General features: G+C 35.4%; 1 protein-coding gene across 3 annotated transcripts in view; it reads right to left on the bottom strand.

Annotated features, from left to right (window-relative positions):
• Positions 1–4165: 4165 nt before the first annotated feature.
• SPOCK3 (SPARC (osteonectin), cwcv and kazal like domains proteoglycan 3) overlaps positions 4166–23254 on the bottom strand; it is a 155346-nt gene continuing 136257 nt past the window's right edge. For all 3 annotated transcript variants that reach the window (XM_072334260.1, XM_072334262.1, XM_072334261.1), the window contains 5 exons: positions 22557–22676; positions 14096–14317; positions 9245–9307; positions 7382–7519; positions 4166–6362 (listed from right to left, as the gene is read on the bottom strand). In XM_072334260.1, the coding sequence (XP_072190361.1) occupies positions 6187–6362; positions 7382–7519; positions 9245–9307; positions 14096–14317; positions 22557–22676 (719 nt within the window). In that variant the 3' untranslated portion in view covers positions 4166–6186. The remainder of the gene's footprint in view (positions 6363–7381; positions 7520–9244; positions 9308–14095; positions 14318–22556; positions 22677–23254) is intronic.

The raw sequence follows: 23254 nt of genomic DNA, 5'->3' as shown, positions 1-23254 counted from the left end.
GAGTGAGGAGTACTGACTGTCCACTAGAAAAAAAGTTTAGAAACTTTTTACTGACACCATCAAAGAAATTATGATGTGGTAAGCCCAAAAACACCAGGGTCAGGTAATTCTTTTTTAAGAAAAATAAAAAAATCCTGTGAATTTTTCCCCATATCATTATAAATTTGTCATAATAGCACAAAATTTAAAGCTTCACAGTCAACCATTTTGAAAAGTAGCTGAGATGCAAGGGACTCGGGTCTGCACAAATATTCAGTACCGAAGTCCGAGTCTGAGTAACTGAAGAGAAAATGCATAAAGCAGACATGATTCTTCTTCCTTCAGAATATGTTTATCTGAATACACAATATCTTTCAGATAATACATTACCTCTGATCAGAAGTAGAAGAGATCTGATTAACTAATGATTGTTCTTTATTGTGGGCTTATTATACGTATAAAATTGATGTAAATAAATGACAGTAGAAAACTCATTTCAACAGTTTCAAGCAACCTCTTTTCTGGTGTTCTTGGTAAACCTTCCACAATCCTCAGAACAATAGAAAATGCAAAATTCTTTTACTCTGATGATGGTGTTTTCCCAAATAAATGCATAAGTAAATGACAGCACATTTGGGGAAAGAAAAAACAAAACAAAACAAAACAAAAACCTCAGCCTCTAGGTTAAAGCTTTAATCTCTGTGGACTTTAAACTTTACTCACTACAAACTGATCAGAAAAAGGCTTGTCAATGCTAAGTGGAAGGCTTTTAGCTCCCCAGCAGGGAAAGGGCAGGTGGTTGTTCAGGCATGATCCATTCCAGACCTCCCCTGTTCATTGGAGAAGGCCAGTTAACCAGTCATTAGAGTTCATCCATGCATCAAGTTTGACTTTGAGGCTTTCTACTTCACTTGTTTTAAAAAGAGAAAACTAGACTGGTCAGGACCACTGTATCATCCATACAAGTTTTAGATTACTGGGAGAAAAAACAAATTCCAAATCTATACATTATAGAAAGAAGACAGACACTCATCTGCCCTCCTTAGCAAATAGCAAAGCTATTTGTCTTTCCTACTGATTTTCATCTGCTTCCTCTCTAGCAGTAAAAATGCACAAATAAAAGTCTGTCAAACTTACTACTAAAAAGAGCAAGATGCTGGCATTGTCCTTGTGGTTTAGTTCTTACTTCATAGAACTAGACTGTTAAGTCCAGAGTGTGAAATACATTGCCCTCCCACCTTTCTATAAAATGGAGCATTAGACCCTTTCAAAATGAAAGTGCTTTAAATGAGAGATGAATTAGACCATCTGGCTTAGGGAATTTAAATGACTTCCCACTCACATTAGGTATTTAACTATGATTACATCAATATATCTGAAACTTTTTACTATACCAACAATAAACATGCCATTACCCTCTTTGTCTTGCATTTCTGTCCTCCCACACACTGCCCCATCCCAGATGAACTGCTCCACCACCCCTTTGCAGTCTGCAGTGCAGTTACACTGTTAACCAACCATAGCTAAGGACAGGCATGGTGCTGATTTATCACTGAAGGGTCACAGTATGCTCATGTGCTCCAAAAGTGGTGTGTGGTAACAGATGTGGATCACATACGCTAATGTTCATTTTTTATATAATTTTCCAGCACAGCCACTATGCCACAGTGGGAATGAATATAAATCCTCCTGGAATGAGTATACATTGCTTCTCTGTATATATATTATGACCCAGCTTAGATTCCTTTGCCAGTAACCGAATTACATGGCATAGAATTACTCAGTTTGGATCAAGTCCAACCGCAGCCTAAACATAGTATCCTAAGTCTAACAACCCTCTGCTAAATCATATATCTGAGCACCACATCTGAACAGCCCTCCAGCCCCATCAGGCACCTGGAAACTCATCAGGAGTACCACAGAACCATGGAAGAGACCTAGTCCTCCCTACTTCACTTGGACTGAGTCCAGTAGACAATGCAACCTCACCAAATCTGTCCTTATGTAAATGGATGAGGTAAACAATGAAATAGAAAAGGAGTATGAGCGTACTTCTAAAGACAGGTATTTCCTGCTAATAAAAATACCTATAGTGCACACCCTCTATGTCTTGATGGATATAGGCAGACTTTTTAAAATTGCATTTGCCTGATGAACAGTATAACAGCAGGATGCAGGATGTCCTGTTGGACTTTTTGCTGTCATGGGAAAATACAATTAACATGCCCTACTTTCAGACAGGTAACTAAAATGTGACAATTTTGTGGACACCACTCTGAAGTTTTAATCAGATTCTTTTTGAAAATAGGAACATGCATTTTATTTGTAACACTCACCTTTGAGACATCGGACAGATGGTGTTTAGTCTTCTTTTCAGGAAGTAGTTCAGTCTGGAACACAACAAAGATTTCAAGGCAGGGTTTCACCTTTCGCGAAAGCAAGAACGCCTCCTCTTCTTGCTCTGGATCCTTAACCTCAAAGAATCATTTCTTTCTACTGCCATTTCATGAGCTGAACAAACAACCTGGCAGACTGCACCCACTCTGTACGAGTACAATCACATTGTGACAGTGGAGTTCTACCCATGACAAAAGGTTATTCTGTTACTTCAGCATGTACAGTTTGGTTGTTGTCTTTGAGAATGGGATTTTAGTTGTTTTTCTCATTTTTCAGATATCATTAATGACAAAATTGTTAACTGTTTAAGACAGAGATTCTTCCAATCCATTGTATCGTTCTTCGCGTTTATTCAGATCTGTTTCTTCAAATGGAAATTTGGTGACAAAAGATGCAGCATCCACTAAATTAGGTGAAACAAAATTGTGGACTATTTCTAATTCTATGTTTAAGCTGGTAGAAAAAGAGTAAAAATGATTACTGTATTCCAAGCAAACTTGTGCTACCACAACTCTAAATCCAGTTTTTAACAGCATTTGTTAATTATGGCATTATTTTAATGAAGAAACCCTGCAAATACAAACACTTTTAAAGTTTCCTACAAAACATAAAGTAACTAACTTTCTAATATTATTATCCCACCAGGGCACTTGATTCTTTAATAATTATTAAAGAAACCCAGTTCCTGTAAAAAAATTCATACTATCATGGTTCATCTTCTCAGTCTTGCACAGTAATCTGGTTTTGTACAAGTGAATTAATGACAGTTATTCCCCTTGCTTCAAAACTACGAATATGTATGTGGCTTGACCTGAAAAAATAATATTCTCTTGGGAGATTATGTAATAATTTAATTGAACTCAGTATTCCTTTTCAATGAATACAAGAATTATATTTTCACACATTCTTAGAAAAGCACAAAGATTAATCACTGTCTGAAAAATCTCCACATTTATATATATATATATGTATGTATGTATATTTGTATGTACATAAAAATGAGCACAATTCTAAGAGGAAAAAAAAAAAAAGAAAAACCATACAAAATGGCAAAGACACAATAAAAACCATTTATAAAGTTTTAAAATCGGGGGTTCCCTATTTCTGACTGTACTTGGAGGGATATACTGCTTGGATATGATAGAAAGAAGAAGCTTTTGAATGGCACATTTATTTGAAGATTTTGTATTTTCACCCTTTGCTCTCATTTGTTATACCTGCTCTTGATTTCATTCATGAAAGCAAATTCAACATCATAAAATTAATTCATAGATCCATTTACCCTCTCTCTCCCACCAACCACCCCTCCCCCCCCATCCCCAAAAGAAGGATGCTTTCAAAAAGCCTCCAACTAAACAGCTTTCTGAAATCAATGAGGAACAATTCAGATTTCTGTTGTTAATGCTTTAGTTTTGGAACACAAAAATTCTTAAAAATTACCCTGATATTTAGTAAATTTAGCTACCTAGTTGTATTTCTGACTTTTATGACAGGCAGCTGTGATACTCAAGGACTAAAATCCAAGCTGATCTCCTCCTCTTCCATTTCAATGTGGAACTTTCGGGGAGAAAGGAACACAAACTTCTCTCATGTTCTTCTGTGAGACAGCTCACTTTCAGTCTTTGTACTGTAATTTCATTAGCTAAATAAACTATGCATTTTCTTTTTTCTTTTCATGCTTTAACTCCAGAATCACAGGATTTTAAGAAATGATTTTTACTTTGCCATCTAATGAAAAATTGCCATAACAGGAAAAAAAACCCCAAACACAACAAACACAACAAGATTTGCTACATCAGCCAATAATGACAACAATTTATCTTTAGCTTCTTTATTTAAAATCAATTTATATATCAGTTAATTTCATCCATAAGAAACTGTTCTCTGATAAAATCCCTTTGTAATGGACTGGCAAACCCCTAGATATTTTCATTTAAGAAAATAATACACCTATGCCCCACAAATTATGATGAAGTTTAAACAAAAGTACGTATCTCTTTACTATATAATGAAGACATGTCATAAAAGTATATCACAAATCTATAGAAAATTCAGGAAAAAAAATACAGAAAAATAGAAATTCATTATGGGTTTTGCCTTAATTCAAAATTATTTACTGGAAGTAAAATAATAAAAAATGCTTTTTAATATAAATAAATACATGTTTTTATAGATGAAATGTATCTGAAACATGATTTTTTCTTGTTTCAAAATTTCAAACTATGCAAAAATTCAAAATGATGGGCTATGCTGGCAAAAAAGTTGGTTACAAGAGTCTTTATTTTGCAAACTATACAGAAACAGTAAAAAAGAAAATGCAATATACTTTTCGGTATCACATAGAATAAACATTAGATTTCGTATTTAGTGTGTAAAAATTAATTCAAATACTAAACTGATTTTCCTTTTAATTACTGATGGGAAACCAGTAGTCCAGTTTTGAAATCATACAACCTGTAGTGTTACATTATACAGGTCAAGTCAACTTTATTGTGGGCAGAAAGCAACAGATGTGATATGGAGATGGCGGAGTCCCAGAATGTCTACACAATTAATTAACATGCTAACATAAATACAGTGATTAAAGAAATTTTCTCTACAGTCAAATCTTAAGTGCTACTCTACACAATAATTATGATCTAATCCACATGGTAGTTACATAACAATAGGAAAAAAAATAATCCATTTTCTTCATTCCAGCAGCAGTACCTATACTGGCATTAATTTGGTAATTGGGTGTGCTTAGCTATTGCCTAACAACCTATACTGGTATGCATGCTAAAATCTCTCTATGTCTATTTTGCAAGGCACCTTTACAATACTTTCGCTAAGTTTCTGCACTAGTAACAGAAAACAATGTGAATTAAGATAAAGATGCAAAACTATTTCCTGAATTAAGAAAATAAAAAGTATAATTATGTACTTTTTAAAAATTACACTGGGGCAACTGTCAATACTCTGAAATACAGTCATATATAAAGGTAATATAATTTTATGCAAATTTTCCCCCATGTTAAATATTTTATGGTAATCTGATTAGAGAGAATCACAGAAAAACACCAAAGGGTGAAGTCATGTTTGAGTAAATAGCCATAAAGTCTAGACAACCTTGACATGAAAAAAAAGATAATAAAAAAAAGGTAGGTCAAGAAAATGTTTAATTTACAGAATTAGTGCTTGCCCATGAGACTGCTTTTGAAAGTTCCTTTCAAGAACCTATCCACATCCTATTAAAAAACATAACTCCAAATGCAAACACAAAAGAGGACTTTGTTCACTTTTCCCTCCAGTTAATTTTTCTCCTTACCTTTATTTAATTAAAGGCTGGTAAGATGCTACTTGTGCATCACTTTTTTTCTCCTGCACCATGTTTTTGTTGTATTAAGTAGGCAACTTGCAAAGCCTGCTATGCCTGACAGAATTAAAGTTACAGTAAGTGTCCCAAAGAGGATATGCACAGTTCCAGGTAAGGGCAAATATCTTTCACTGAAGTTTTAAAAAGACTGGTTTTATAGAGTATTTTCTACATTTATGTCATTTATATGTTCAGTAGCACGTAACATTTTCTTCTTCAGGCTACATTTCCAATGTGTTTTCTTCAGCACAAAGGCATTTAAAAACTCAAAAGCACATAATATAATTATTCTTATTAAACAAAAAAGTCTATGACTCCAGCTGCAATGTTTGAAATAATCGTACAAAATATACACATTTGTTAGAATCCTTTTGATCTTGAAGAGCAAAGGGATTTTATGAAATGTCATATTGTGAATTTCAGAAAGTTATAATTCATTGACCCTCTTAATTTCATCAAATGTATCCATCGTGATCATCGTCGTCATCTACATCATCATCTCCTTCATCTTCATCATCATCATCATCAATTTCATCTTCATCATTCATTATTTCGTCATCATCATTTTCATCATCTGTCCAGTCATGGAAATCACCAGAAGCAAAATCACCTGACGTCTCTAAATCAATAGCTAAAAAGGCATAACAGTTATACAAGAGACACATAAACTACATTGTATATTCATAGAATAATATGTACCATATTTATAGTGTAATATTCATAGATATCCAAAAGAGATACAAAATATTTAGTTCCAGGAAAATTACTTATTTTTAAGAAAACTTTCACATAGAATATAACGTAATTACACAATGAAATATAAACAGTATCTTTTTTTTTTGTTGTTGTCTTAAAGGAAATCCACATCAGCAGGCATGAATTTCTCAGTTTTAACAAATGAAGATGTTATGGATTTGTAGAAATATATATAAGTGCCAGAAAAGTAAAGAAGAGAGAGAGAGAGATTTAAGTCCTACTTACAGATCATAATAAGGACTAGTGACAAAATAAAAGTTTGTTTCTCAGTTCTTATGTATAATCTTTAACTACCTAGAACTGTACAATTACCCAGAAAATATTCTGGATTAGATGGAAAATAGGCCTGAACAAGTATGTCAATTGCTATGACACTGGTATGTATTTAATTTATCCAGTATTTAGGCCACACTCCTCTGCAAAGGAAGGAAAATGGAGAAATGCAAGGCTTTAATTGCCATTTTTGATGTCTTGGAGATCAAATAAATGTGGTATGGGAATTCCTGGACTTAGCAGGGCTTTCTAGAGGAAAAATGGAAGAATTAATGTGCTAAAACCTTTTGGGAATTCTTTACAACAAAATGAAAAAATCTAGCATGCTGATTACCCAAAGAGATATCACAAAGCATTTGGGGACTTGTCTAGTACTGTTATAGGTAAATAATTTTCCCTGTTTATCTACACAATGCAGAGCACATATACGAGGTCAGTTAACAACTGACATAGTAATAGGAACTGTGAAGAATAATAAACTAATAAAAATCACAAATTATATTTACGTCAAAAACCATGTGCTTGCATTCCATGCATGTTCTTTGTGAAGAAACTCAGCCCGGTTGGCAATCAAAGCACATAACATCTATAAACCAAATCCATAGAAGTTTATAAACTTACCACATTCTGCCACACCATTTGTTCTGGATCCTGTTACTTCATTGCCATATCTGTCAACACACCAACACTGCCCTACACTTCCATGGCACTGACTTGGCTTATAATATCCATCTTCATCACATAAGGGTATATACTGCCCTGGAATATACAAATATCAAATATGGACAATAATAAATGCCTCTTGACCAATATAACAATTACAGCAGAAAATAAATACCTTTTGCTATTTTCTCATTCCAGATTCTCCACTGACCAGTTTACGTTCTACTGCCAGATTCAGTTAAGCAGCAGTGACTGACATGCAACAGAAAACAGTGCATACCAGCTTTGGACTGGTTAGTTTTGCCTAAAACTTTTCATCGATCCTGTGATATTCCTTATTCCTTGAGTGTCTCTGTTGAGACCACTGTGACATGCTAGGAAAAGGGCACAAAGCTCACAGCTGTGAATTGGATGTTTTATAATCACCAGAGTGCAAAAAAGTCTGAATAATAAGGATCAGGCTTCCTGGAATAACAAGCTATCTGCTACCAGGCTTAGTTGCAACTTTAATTTTATATTTATCTATATAATATCCGCCTAGTTGCCCACTCATATTTACTCAACCAGGAAGAAAAGTGCAGCATAACGCAGAAATTCTCAAAACAATAAATTAGAAAAAAAAAGAAAACCACTGATTTTGCACTTTGCATGAAAATACTGAGGCTAATTAGGTTTTAAACCATACAGGTTCTCCACCAGGAGTTGTAGTGTTATACTTCTATGACTTTTGTTACTGGTATTCCACATCAGAACATCATGCAGTTCACTGGGAGTTAAAGAGTTAATGCTCCAGTTCCATGGACTGTTGATATTTTCAGGTACCTGGTTCTGAGAAGAGAAGAACTGCATCTCCCAGAAGACCTTCAATGTTCCGTTTCCATCTTCTCTTCAGAGTGAAGAGTAAAACTGCTCATGTATCACAAGACTGCCCCTTCTTTCTACTTGTCTCTGTGGTATGTGCTCCCTAGCCATCTCACCTTCAGTACTGGAGTAAGGCCATTGCTTTTGGACACTCCCTCTCATTTTATTTATTAGCTTCAATTCCAATTCTATTGTATAATATTATGTTATCTCACATTCCACTATCATATTTAGTAAATTAGTTTTCTCCCTTAGTTCATTGCTGCAGTTTTTTTTCAGGCCCATTCCCCATTTTCTCCCCTTTTTCCCTTCACTCTCTCCCAGGGTGTTGGTCTGTGGGTCCCTCTAACCCATTAGTCAAGGAATTGGGTCCAACCAGCCCAAAAACCAGTGACAACTAGAAACATAGTCATGGACTTATTTTGTAAGGCACTGGCTTTTCTAAGGCTGGTTTCTAATTTGGAAAGATGAAAAATGGACACACAGTACTGTACAAAACATTTAGAAGTATACAGAAACCACCCTTAGCAGAAATATAGTTTTGACTACTTTGGATCAAACCTTTCATTACAGCTTTCACACTGAGGCTAAGAGCAAAACGAAGATCTTACATTTTAGTGATATTAATACAGTATAAATTGATTAAAAACAAAGATTCCAATTGCTTAAAGAAGAATACAAGTAAAGGATCAGCAGAGACACTAATATAGGTGTGACTTTGACTCTCCCCTCTATAACCATAAGAACATACTTTCTATTAGGTTAATAGAACAGACATTATATCTTTCGGTAGGTATGGTAATAAAACTAAGTTTAATAGCTTTCAAAAACTTCATAAATTTCGTTACTAGAATTTACTGTTCTCTATCTTTGTTGGATTAATATTGATTTTATGTTGCTGTTTCACTAGGATTATTTATGTAAGCAATAAAACCTTCAAAAGAATGATCTATGGCTCACCTAGGAGCTTCTTTCCTCCTTGCTGCTTCTGAATGTTGCTGAGTTCTGTCTGGCAAGGTGGGTCTAAAATGACATGAAAAATGTTGAACATATTACACTGCATCTAAGAAGAAAAGCAATGACTAAGTTCTCATGGTTTGCTATATTCTTTAACTGCTGATCTTAAAAAACAAACAGATTTTGAGTTAGCAGTTGCATTTTAAACTCTGAAAGAAAAGAATTAATCCAGCTTGCCACAGCACTGGAATTAGGAAACCAAGCACAGCCATGGATTTGAGCAGAAAGCAACTACCAGTTAACCCAGATGTAAGAGAACATTTGGTCACCAGAATTGACAACTGAAGAATGTTGTAATGAAACAGTAACTCTATCATACCCTACTTTGTCAGTCTAGAGAACTCAGTGTGACACTGAAGCTTGCAAAAGTTTTAGTTTAAAAACAGGATAGCTCTTGAAATTCTTACCCTTTTGTCTCTGTTAGAAGTCATGTTCAAGTTTTGTGCTTCAAATATGATAATAACTAAATGAGAATTTTCTTCACTGAAATTTACCAGATTCAGGTTCTATTACAACAATTAAAGACAGAATTCCATGGGTACGAAGCTCCTTGTTTAGCAATCTAGTTTAAAACTGTGACTGAACTTCAGATAAGAGGTGGAAGTGGTAACAAGTTTTCCATTGTTCAGAGCTATACCACTGAATCATTTAATTTTCTACTAAAGCCAGAGTACATTCCAGGAACAGGAAGGAAAGAAGACACAAAAACATTTCCATTGTTGCTGAATAAATAAGTGAAGCTAAACCAGTGAAGTACTGATCTTTGAATCGAGATACTGCATACTATATCATACCACTTGCACAAAGGTATTTCTCATTCTGAATCAGTATTAATGTTAGTGGGTTTGCTCACATGCGTGTCTTTAGCTTAAAATGTTCCCAGACCATATTCTGATAACATCTCCACTAAAATGTCACATGCTATTTAATTCATTTTCCATTTTAAGATTCCCTGATTATTTGCAATACACCTTTGCTATGTAATTTATTCAAGGCTTCCTCGTGAACCTACTTCTGTCCACGCACACAGAAAATAGAAACTAAGTTACTTTCAGATCAGTAAGATCAGCTTAGCTTTGGATACTACAGCAAAAGGCACCCTGTGACCAGAAATCAGTCACTGTGTAAAGTAACAAAAACAAACAAAACAAACAAAACAAACAAACAAACAAAAAACCAAACCAAACCAAAACAACAAAAAAACAACTGAAAACACTCCAGTGGTCAGCTGGTCAAAGTCCAAAGCAGCCTTTCCTGAATTTCACCAGGGGAAAACAAGAATTCTCATCATGTAGTCAATGGAGAAAAAAAATGGGACACAGCTGGGAGAAGCACAGGATACACAAAAGGGTGTCGGACTGACAAAAATATAATATCCAAAGAAATCTTTCTTGTGGGAATGCTCCAACACTAGTGATAAATACATAGAGTAACTGGATCAAAAATAAATTTATGGTCAACGTTTGGCATAGCGTGGATATACCAACAGGTCTTTGATGCTATTAATGACATCTTATCTAACAGAATAAATATAAACTGCAAGACATCAATAACCAGTCATTAATAACCACTTGTGAATTTGTCTTGGCTTTATATTTTAAATGCTGTTTATGTATCTCATACACTTAAAGACACATAGTATTTTAGACTGCCCTCAACTCTAGTGGGCCATATTAAATCTATGATGATTCCTTTTAGAGTTAGAGACTTAAAGGTAGGCTCTAATTCTGAAATACCACTCAGAGGAGTATTAGTACCAGAAAAAAAATCAAGGAATTCCTTTCAAGATAATCAGGAAATTTTCTTTGTATCCCCTTGAAAACAACTGGGACCTGGCAGCTTTTGGTGGGTATTGTGTTTTCAGGCTTTAAAGTATATATATGCTGAAGTCACATGAAGTTACATACTTCTTGGTGTAAGAAGTGCTTTGATGAGAATCTTGTTCACTATTAAGTCAGAAATATGCAACTTTGGTTTAAAAAAAGAGGTAAATTCACAGAGCAATGGGAGGAACATTGATAGATTTGACAAAGACTTAACAGTACTTAACAGTAATGCCTCAAGGAGCCGCTGCTCAAATAGCCTCCAGCTTTCAGATTACCTTATTCAATTACAAAACATTTTCCTTGTATTGAGTAGATAATATTTTGCAGAGCCACTAGTTAAACATTAAAGTTTCCATGTTGTGTCTTGTCTCCACTTGAAGTCAATTATATATAATTAACCATGGACAACTGAGGCTCTAGATGAAGGGATTTGAAGTGGTCAATACTGCAGTTCAAGAAACATTCCTGGAGACCTCGTTTATATAGCCCACATTACATGTTTCTCTTGAACCACCTATAATCATATTTAACACCCTGCAGTCTCAAGAGACTGATGCAACAAGAAGAAATCACAATATTTAGCAGTATTCTGCAAGACAAACTGTTTTTTAGGTCACAAAGTAGTTTTTAATTCCTGATAAGCAGAAGAGCCTGTAGGAAAAAGACACCCAAGATAAATGCTGGACTAATAGACCCATACTGAGACCTGTAGTAAATAAAGACTTATGTTTCAAGTATTAATATTTCCAGTAAAAGTGGGTACTCTCCTACTCTATTTTCAAGCTGGTAATAAAAGTACTAGAAGAAATAACCAACCTGTAAAAAGTCCAACAGTGAAGTGCCGAAGAGCCTCAGTATTTAGACAAGAAGAGAAGTGTTAAACAGAAGCATTTTCCTAGGTCAAGGACTTAGGAAAATAAGTTCTGAAGCACTTGTATCAATTTTAGTTGAAACTGGAAGCCAAGAGGGACAAAAACAGGAGGGAAGACAGCAGTGCACTAGCAAAGTCCAGATTTTGAAGTACTGCAGAAATGCTGAGCTGCACTTACAGTGGGATAAGGGCACGAAAAAATGCAATATGCATCACTGAGCCCTGTGTAAGAAACTAGTGGGACAGCTTTTACAGGAAGAGCAAGACAGATGAGATTTGAGTGCCATAAAAGAAATTGCTTGTATTGACTCGATGTGAGTACAGCGCAGTAATGCGTCTAGTGTACTTTAACTCACTATAGTAAACCTTGAGCAAAAAGAAAGCACAAAGAATTGCAAGTAATTGTCTGATTCCAAGAGACATGGACTGATAAATTACAATGAGAGAACAAGTCATCAAATGATGACTTAAGCAAAGATCATGGATTTTAAAAATGGTAAAACGGAATTTCTATCCCAGTGTGATATATATATAATTAAATACATTTTGTATTCACTTAAAAATTGGGTTAATTGATACTTCTGTAAAATTGTTTATGTACCCAGAAAACACCTAGTAAGTACAATGAATAAGACAGTTGCCTTCATGACCTGAAGCCTTCTGTTAATCTCATCTTACTGTAGTGAACATCAGAAAGAAAACACTGAATTTCTCTACCTACCCACTTCCTTACTATCTACAGCAAAGGCCTAGTAAAAGACAATATTTCTATTATTCAGTGAGGTAAAAAGATAGTCAATTACAAGATGCTATGATGCTACAATGATTAGAGAATTCACATAAATCACATACACTAGGGAGTATTCATTATTCTGATTTGGGGGGGGGGGTGTTTATTTTAAAGACAATCAAACAAACCACTCCATGTTCTTTACTTAAGAACAACTTTGATAGTGTAATGTTTTATTGACTAATTTTGGTAGGAGTTCACTACTTATAATAATGAATATTATTCTAGAATAAAGTAAGCAAGGTGCTTGAAAGATTATTAATTCTTAGTGGTAAAATTACCAAAGAAAAGAAGGCAGTTACTATATATCTAAAGAAGCGCAGCTTAATATTTGCTCAAATTTACACAGCTGATGTATGTTGCCTGTTACACCTTTATTTCTACAGAAATTAGAGCCAAACCATAGATAGTGAGTGTTAATGGGAATTTATTGTGGAAGTTTTAAAAGCATAAGTAAGATATAGCAAAAAAAAAAAAAAGATATTAAAATTTCAAAAACGTTAACAGTTTTTGAAATTTTCCACATCATCAGCCTTACCTCCTCTATAGTCAATATATGCAGAGATTTGGATCTGAGTTGCTTTTTATCCCTTTGAAAATCTCCCTCATAATAGCAAGAAAATTGAATGGGCAATTCTGTCCAGTTACAGCCAATGTTTACTGAATAAACTCTGTAATTCCACACAACTAGTTTGAATATATAACTTATGTGATGACTCAGACAAAACTAAAATTGTTTTATGATACACAAAAATCAGTACTTATATGCTGTGTTTATTTGTTTAAACAAATTACATCAGAACATTAAAAAGAGATAAAAAGATTCTTCCAGGCAGAGAAAACCAACTGGTTTTAGTTTCAAATGACTGAAAAAAAAACTTAATCCATAATGTTAATTCAGTTATTGTAACAGGCTTACAAAATAAAACATTAAGATGTCCTGTTTATTTTATAACGTAGGCAAAGTAGATTGGGAAAGAACAAAACTAAGTTATTTTATTCTTTATTTTGGTCTCCTACCTCTGCATAAATACTGGAAGTCGGAACATAAAACAGTATTGCTGTAGAAGTTTTTGGCACTCCTTTGTACTTGAATTTTCACCAAAATTTCCATCTAGCTTTTTTGTCTATTTTTTCTCCCCTTCTTTTCTAGGTATTCACAATAGATCAAAAATTTGTACACAGATTCACAGTATGGCATGTAAAGAACTTTTAGTTCACTGTAATAATCTTCCTATATTAAAGAAAAGATGGAGCACTACAGTAAGATAAGTCATACAAATATGCAGGCTGTTCTCATCTTTTACCTTGCTGTCTTTGAAAGCAGTAGCACCACTCATTGTTAGATATCAAACTATCCTTGTATGTGTCACAAGAATTGAAGAATGCCCTTGTGCATGGCTCATTCTTGTCAAGGTAAATGCTTCCAAGTTCTGACTGGTCCAGCAACAGGTCGTAGTTCGTATCAAGCCTGTTGAACATCCAGCCAAGGGAGTCTTTGCAAATTGGCAGAATGCTGGTATCAAATCCTAGGAGCCAAAAATAAAAATAAAAATAAATCAGATAACAGGAAAGATAAAGAAGGTGCTGAGCTCAACCACCACAAAAGCTTGTTGTATCACAGAAATTGCTCCAGTGTTACAAGGATACAGTACATAAGCAGTGTATGCCATTAAAATCCCATGTATAAATTACTCTTTATCTTCATTTAAAAAAAAACAAACATTAATTTAATCTGTTTAAAATGAATTCTGTCATCAGTCTCAAAGCAGTTAGAGGTATGAGCCTTCTTGTCAAGTATTACACTTACAGCATGTGTAGTATGTACAGTAATGAACAATCTACAATTTCCCAGAAAATAATTTTTGTTGAAGAATTTTAGTGATGTTATACATCAGGAGAGCAAAGCAAAGCTGAAGTGGCACGCAAAGTGCACAAAACTAAGACTAAATACCAAGCAACTTACTGGAGTACACATGCTTCTTCCTATAATGTATATTCAGCTGAATGAAAAAGGAACTTCATACTGTCACAGCAATACCTAGAGAGTTCTGATATTCTAGCTTTATCTGATGCACTGTACATCTTGGGGGAGGCATGCAAAAAGGGACTACTAAGAGCAGCCCGCTTCCAGTATGAGATCTACCTGTACAGCTTGCTTTAACTGTTCCTTGGTAATAGGGTCACCAGGTAGAGGTTGAATTAATTATTCCTGTAGCCTGATTTCAGATTTCATGTACTCTATCAGCTGTAAAGTACAAGCAGACTTGCATATGGACACGGAGGGGAAATTGAACTGATGGGCCTCTCACATGGATGTGAGCTGCATTTAACACAGATTTTTTCCTATTTATGTGCCATGGGTCCTGCCATGGTGAACATGGTGAAGCACTTCACTGTACATCCTAGTGGACAACAAGATTTAGTAGATTACAAAAAGATTTTACTGAATGTTTTTTTCAGCTAAAACCAGGCAATGAGAAGATAAGACGTGACTGTGGCTATAGAGAAATTGATGTGAGAGTTCCAGCTAGCATACAGAAATTCCCAGCTTCTACTACAGTTAAAATCTAGCTGTTGCTCTGTAAACAATAAAGAAATCTGAAAAATTGCTATATACTTATAAAACAAGTCAAATAGGAGAATTCATAAGCCTGACTAAGAAATCAATTTACTTTTCTTTGGATATATATGCATGCAGAAACATCCAGGCTGTGGCAGAACAACCATTTCATAAAGGCAAATGCCCAACCACATAAACCCCTTCTCCCTAAAAATGTTAAATAAATGATGCCTTTGCTTGAGCTAATCCTGCTCCCTGTTGGCTTGTTGCATTCACTGTTATTTCTGTTTGACAGAAAAAAAAAAAAAAAAAAAAAAAAAAAATTACAAGCCTTTTGGTACTGATTATATTGATATATTTAAGATAATGTAAAAATGACCATGAAGCATCCAAGAAAAGGACAGTCTTCCTTACTTTCCAGATTCTGACAAAACAGCAAGACAAAAAATCTTAGTTTTCTGTGAATGATGGAGAGTAGAGACAGACAAGACCAGACTGAATGTATAAGGTTATATCAATACATGTTTTATTCATCTTCATATGTAAAAGACATCAAAATCATTTAAAGTGTTCCTATTTGGAAAAAAAATTTGGAATGTTCTTCCACCTTAAAACATTTTTTTCCAAGGATGAATTTTCAGTATAACATTATTTACCTTGCAGGCTCTGTTCCTGAAGGCCTCTTAACACTTCCCAGACACTTCTCTTTCCTCTGCTAGTCCTGCTTTCAGCTAGAGATCCTCCACAAGACCTTGGATTCAGAAAGTGATTGATATGAAACATACCATTTCCTATCCTGCCTTTTGTGTACCTGTATGAAGGGAGGAATTATTCTTGTGCTCATAAAACTTTTCTGATTCTGGCATTCTTGCAAGCTCACCAGACTGTAAGAAAAGTTGCAGGAAAAGAGCAACCATGAGGAAAAGACAGAGGTTTTATCAAATAAGATGCTAGCAAGAATAGAAAACAAAAGTCATTCTAAATGTGTATTCAGGGATGAATGTTGTTGTCAAACTAGATAACTGTGCAGAAAAGTACATCAGCATGTGGAATTTTCAGCATCAGTCTAGTGAAAGAGGTATCATTTTCAAGTTTTCAGGTTTGGGACACACATACGTGGGCCATGCTGGAAGAATAAATCCACTGAAGTACACCCTTAATTATACTGTCTTCTAGGATACTAGAAGCAACTGTTATATACGTAACAAACTCTTTTAAGGACAACAAAAACAAAAACAACCAAAAAAACCCACCAAACACTCTGCTTATTTCATTTCTAGTAGTCAATTTCAATTTGTATCCTAAAAAGAAATATATCTGAAGTACATTGAAAGTCCATTTAAAATTTCAAAGGTTTCTTGCATCACTAAATTATGGTGTGGAATAAAATTACATGTCTTCAAAAGATTGTATTCAGGAGTGTTTTTTTCCATTAGCTACCAATTTCAGTTCATCCTCTACTCCAATTCCTCAAAATTTTCTCTCCTCTAAACAGCTTTTATGTTTTAAAAAAGTGTCCAGTAGTGATGTCCCTCTCACTTTTCAAGAAATTTCTGTAAAATAATCTTCTTAGGTTAGTTCAGAGCCTGAAAAATAACATTTACTTACATTAAAGCTGTCATAACCTACCTATTTATTAGTATCAGGTTGGAAAAGACCTCTAAGATCATCTTTTCCAGCCATCAACCTATACCCACCATGCCTGCTAAATCACAGCCCTCAGTGCCATATCTCCTCTTTTCCTGAACACTTCCAGGGATGCCTGTGCAGTGCATTCCAGAGCCCTCTCCTCATGCAACCTGAGACCATTACGTCTCATCCTATCGCTATTACCTGGGAGAAGAAGTTGTCCTCTACCTTGTTACAAAATCCCTTCAGGTAACAGTACGCTATTATTTAAAATTATTTCTTTCTTTGGTATTTACAGTTGTAGCATTTTAAATAGAGAAAACCACATATTTCTTTGCTTTCATTTTGCTATATGAAACAAGTCTCATTGCAGCGTTATAGAGAAACATTTGAAGTCTATGTCAAATACTACTTTGGGTGAAATAAATAAAAATAGCTGAAGTACTTAGAAGTAAACTAGGCATATGTTGACAGAGACAAAGAAATACACTACTACACTAGAACTGTTATACCACAAAAAGATCATTACCTGAGTTCCGTGTTCATAATATCTACTCTTAAAAGATTACTATGTTGATGTCAAATAAGCAACTGGGAAAACTTAGGATGATCATTTCATTCTGCAATGATTTTCTACCTCTACTATAACACTGAGAAATCAACGCACCTCTTATTCTCAAAGCTGATAGACTTCAGAAAAAAAGCATCAGCACAGCACTTAAGAACACCTGATGTGGTTTGATGCAAGGTGCATTAACACTAAGTGACCCAGAACTAGAAATAAATTGCTCCAAATCACAGATATATTTTTTACTTCTAGAGCCAAGTGGAATGCTGTTCTTACACATTTTTTACAATTGTGATACAAAACAAACTGAAGAAAGTAAGGGGGAAGAATTAGTATAGCAAAAGAATAGTAATTTATTTCTGTTAATGTTACAGAATATCATATTGAGGAGAGCAAAATTGCTGCTCAGATGTCTGAATTAGAGTAACAATTCTTTCTCTCTCGTTTTAAGCACTTATTTGAAATCTATTTTCATATATGATAATGAAGGGGGCTTTTATGTAGTTATTTCTGAACATTGTGTAAATCTAGTAAAGGTGAACAAAAGAAGTATTAAGGATTTAGTTTTATTTCATCTAATGCATACACTGCAAAAGAACTCGATTAAAAAAAATGTGAAGTACCAGCATAATCTCCTTTCTCCAGCCAAAACAATCCCAAGGGAAATACTACTGACAAACGTACCCCTCACTCATGGCTTAAACATTAGCATCCAAAACATCATTTTGAAAGGAACCAACAAAAAACTGATCCCATGTTTCTGATTACTTTTCAGGAGAGAACTTCAACTCACGGTAATCATAATCTGCTTTTCAATGTAAAAATATTATTTGCTTGGTTATTACGCTCATAAGAAATAAATCCTTGTGTATGTTGAGGAAGATAGCTTTTGTAATTGTTTATGTGGAAATCAAAATAGCATACATACAAATGGCTCACATAGTGCATTATGTAAAGTTGTTTATATGTGCCAGGAGAAGCAGAAGGCGTGATTCTTTCTGCTACTAGCTCACCGTCCAGCACAATAAAAAGCACTGACAAATCACACAAGTGAATAAACACAATGTACTCTATGCTTGAGAGCAAACTACTGTCTAAACCACAGTAGTCTTTACTTGTTCAGCTAGCAAGTGGCGCAGCAAGAAGGTCTGCATGTGATCATTTTTTTTATCATATATAGGTTATCAGAAAACTTGTTGTTAACAGTATCTCACAGCTCAGGCCTACACTGCACAAGTTGGGAACATGTTTTCCTTCCCAGTGTAGTTTTACCAGAACAGATATGAGCAAGAAATAAACTTAGGGGATGTATGGGAACTGTTGAGTCACGGCCTGAATTGAGCACCTGGGGAAATGAACTGGTCAGCCCTAGGAGCACAGGTAAAGGCAATTCATCTGTGACTAGAAGGGCTGGAGCCCGGCTGCACCTCTCTTAGACCTCATTTAGGGCTGACTGCCAGCATGGAAGGTTTTCTGGTTGGAGATTTCTTCTTAAGGGAGCTTTCCCCTGCAGACCTAGAATCTTTTGATATAGGTGAACAATCCCAGAATCACAGAATCACAGAATGACCCGGGTTGGAAGGGACCTCAAGGATCATGTAGTTCCAACCCCCCTGCCTAGCAGGGCCACCAAACATACGTCTTTACTAGATCAGGTTGCCCAGAGCCCCGTCCAACCTGGTCTTGAACACCTCCAAGGACGGGGCATCCACAACCTCCCTGGGCAGCCTGTTCCAGGACCTAACCACTCTCCTAGTAAAGAACTTCCCCCTAACATCCAACCTAAATCTTCCCTCTTTTAACTTAAAACCATTTCCCCTAGTCCTGCTATTATCAGCCCTTTCGAAGAGTTTGCTCCCCTCCTGGGAGTAAGTTCCCTTCAGGTATTGAAAGGCTGCAATGAGGTCACCCCACAACCTTCTCTTCTCCAGGCTGAACAAACCCAACTCCCTCAGCCTGTCCTCATAGGGGAGGTGCTCCAGCCCCCTGATCATCTTCGTGGCCCTCCTCTGGACCCTTTCCAAAATCTCCATATCTTTTTTGTACTGAGGGCTCCACACCTGGACACAGTACTCCAGATGGGGCCTCACAAGAGCAGAGTAGAGAGGGACAATCACCTCCCTATCCCTGCTGACCACCCCTCTCCTGATGGAGCCCAGGATCCCATTTGCCTTCCGGGCTGCCAGAGCACACTGCTGGCTCATGTTAAGTTTCTCATCTATTAGGACCCCTAGGTCTTTCTCTGCCGAGCTGCTCTCAAGGACAACTCCTCCCCTTCCTTTATAGCACCTTTCTATCATGCTGGTCTTTCTGTCATCACACCTCTGTTGTAATGCCTTTCCCATTGTATTGATCTGTCCAATTATGACAGGGGCCAATTAAGCAGATGTGAAGGCTTGTGTCACATTTGCTGCTCACAAAACACTGCTCTAGTTGAGACTCATCTGGCAACAAGTAGTAACATTAGGCATACACTCTCTGTAGCCTGTCTAAAATTGTAATATATTCCTGATGACTACAACTACACAGGTGGGAGCAGAGTCAGGATTAAAGTAAGACACTGGGAAGGTACCAAAGGTACCTGATATACCTGCAATAACTGACTCATTTTACAACAGAATACAGATGGAAAAGAAACAGAGCACTGTTGCGAAGTCCCTTAAACATTTGTGGAAGTTCAAATCCTGAAGTCTTTCCTTTTCCAGAAAGTGTTTTAGAGAATTTTACATGGGAAAGATAAAATTCAAGCTGAAGCCTATTGCTGAAAGTTGTTAACATGCTACTACATGGATAGCATAAATGAAATGAGTTCTGCACAACACCAGTGGCCGCAATTGAAATAAACATCTTGTTATGGAAAAGGTACCTCAGGAGGGACGAATAAAATAAACAATGCTACAAAAAAACACATCTGTACCTGTTTCACTGTGTACAAGGATAATCCTGCTTGTACATGACTGTAACAAATGTCAGACAACAATACAAATTTAGTTCATTTAGATTCTTGATTTTAGGTAAACGTGCTTTAATTTAAAATTCCAGCTCAGATGAGCTTCTGAGTAGGCTAATCTGACAATGCAGAAAGTCCTTGGAAAAACATTCTCCCTCAAGGAAACTTAACTGCAACTCAAATTCAGCTTACCAGACCCAGTGGCTCTGTGGTTAGAGAATACTGGATATTGTCAAAGATAACCTCAGAAAGCAGGTAAACTTTCAGACAAGTCAGTATTTTCAAGACAGGAAAAAAATGTTTAAAATTAAAAATGTTTTATCTCTTAGAACTATACAATGACAGTCATCTAGCTAGACCACAAAAGAGAAAAGGGAAAATATTTAATTCTTATTGAGCATTTATAATAATGATACTTCTAGGGACATACAATCTGAATACATTTGAGCACAAAGTAGATTTCAGAAATAAAATTCAATCAATTACTACAAATATTCTAGCTTGCACAACTAATATGAGACAGATCTAAAAAAAGAAGTGTCCATTAAAAACCAACAACTATGTAACTCCTGGTAAAAACACAATATTGTAGACATTTTACATTTTTATTCTAGTAACAGAATATTAAAGCTTTTAATAGAGCAACAATTTAAGCACTAGTGTTTGGGCTGCTATGTAGTAGCAACCATGAATGTAACCGTTAATGTGAACTATTTAACAGCTGAAATAATTTTGAATAGTACTATCAACTTTCACCCCTTCTACCTTGGTCAGAAGGACTGTGCCTAAGACTTTTAATATATCCTGTCCCAAATGCCAGAAAAGAGACTGAAACAGGTGAAAGGAAACTAAATGCAAACAGACAACCAGAAAGGATGTCACAAATTGCTTTTTAAAATTCAGAATAGTTTCTCAGCAAAGAAGGAACTCTGACAAGAATGAAAGCCTGAGGGAGTGGGTGCCATAACAGATTTTTAACTTCTCAATGGTAATGAACAAGTCCAGAGTTCTGCTGAAATAATTTGGACTATGAATGGGGAGGCTGCATTCAAGTAGCTGTTTTTTTTTCATGTTTTCTTTTTTTTTTTTTTTCTTTTTCTTTTTTTTTTTTCTTTTTTTTTTTTTTTTTTTTTTTTTTTTTGATATAGGTCCTTGACTGTGCAATACATAGAAGGTCTCTACATATAATCAACATGTTCTTTGCATGGTTTGTTTCTAGATGTAGCTATCACACACCCCTAAAATAGGAGTTGGACTCTTTAATCCTGATACCATTAGGAATTAAGATGCCTAATATTTCTGACCTACCAAGACTTTGGAGACTAACTTCTGAGGGGCTTGATCAGAGTTTATCCAGAGCTTACATCTTGAAGAACAGATGTAAGAATTTCTAAATAGTATCAGAAAATATATTACCATGTGGAATTGTTATCATTTTTTCTTATTTGTGTTTCTACAGGGACACAAGGTACAACATTTTCTTCCAAAATTTAAGTGACCACTTGATTTCAAAAGCAAACCAACCACTTCGGACACAGGAGATCAGGACTTGTCATGCACAAGATTATTATTAAAATATTAATAATGAACAAACTAAGATGGGCAGAATGTGGTGGTCAAGTTCTGTGAAACCTGAACTCAGTTGGAATTCAAGTTTGCTCTTCATATTAAAGTAAGGTATAATTTTAAGACATAAAAAAAATCTAATTTGGCTTTCCTCCACAGTAGAACATCATTCACAAAACAATTATTGCATATTTAATTGCTATTTGAATTAAATATTATTGCATTTTAAAGCTTTACTGATTTCTACAACATGAATGGCAGCAGCCATATATTCTTATGAATAGAAGTTTGGTCAAACAGCTTTGAAGTTTCAAGTGAGCAACATATATTTGAACTAAGCCATACAGCTCTGCTTCATAAATAAGAAATCAACTTTAGAAAAGCACCAAGTTACGGCTTCATGCACATGACTTTTTAAAACACAATAACAAGGCAAGTATTATGAAAAAATATCAAAGAGAACATCAAAGAATGCAAGTAGAACTCTCTTACTGGTTCTTTCAGGCCTTTGAACAATCCTAGTCTTCTTATTCTGAATTCCGCTTTCATGAAGTGCCTTAAACCAGTCTCTCAACCTGTTTGCAATCTCCCTAAATTCCAGGTCACTGCAAACTGAAAAACAAAATGCAAAGTGTTAAACTTTATTTTTGATTAACTCTTAAAACTGCAACGATTATGTAGCAATCTATAATACTCAGTGACATAACTTAAAGTACACTTTAATAAATTAAGTAACACCTATTTTACTTGGCTGAGATTAAAACAGGTCACCATGTCAACAACAGAAGTCACCTCTGCACTTCGTTTATTAATAATTTGCTTACAACATTCCTCAAGACTTTGATTCTCTCCATGAAAGTCTTAGCTGTAACGTATGCTCATAATGTAAGCAAACTGATTATTTTTAAAAACTTATACTGTACTTTTTTCTTGTGTACTAGCACCTACCTGTGGGTTTTTCCCCCTCGGATAATTTAGCAGGGCACTGTTAATGTATATTCAAAGATGTCATCCTGTGACAACCAGATGAAAACGATCTCCTGAGCCAAGATCCACCTCATATCTCAAGCTCGTGGGATTCCTATGCTGCTACAATGATGACATCTTCCCTTCTAAATCTTACAATCAGCTGACAGGCCAGAATGAAGAACCTGACTTGGAACACTGACCTTTACTTTTCCCCTCCATTA

Source organism: Excalfactoria chinensis, chromosome 4 (genome assembly GCF_039878825.1).
Source record: "Excalfactoria chinensis isolate bCotChi1 chromosome 4, bCotChi1.hap2, whole genome shotgun sequence".
Classification (NCBI taxonomy): Eukaryota; Metazoa; Chordata; class Aves; order Galliformes; family Phasianidae; genus Excalfactoria; species Excalfactoria chinensis.
The sequence above is the reverse complement of the archived record's forward strand: the minus strand, read 5'-3'. Positions and strand labels throughout refer to the sequence as shown.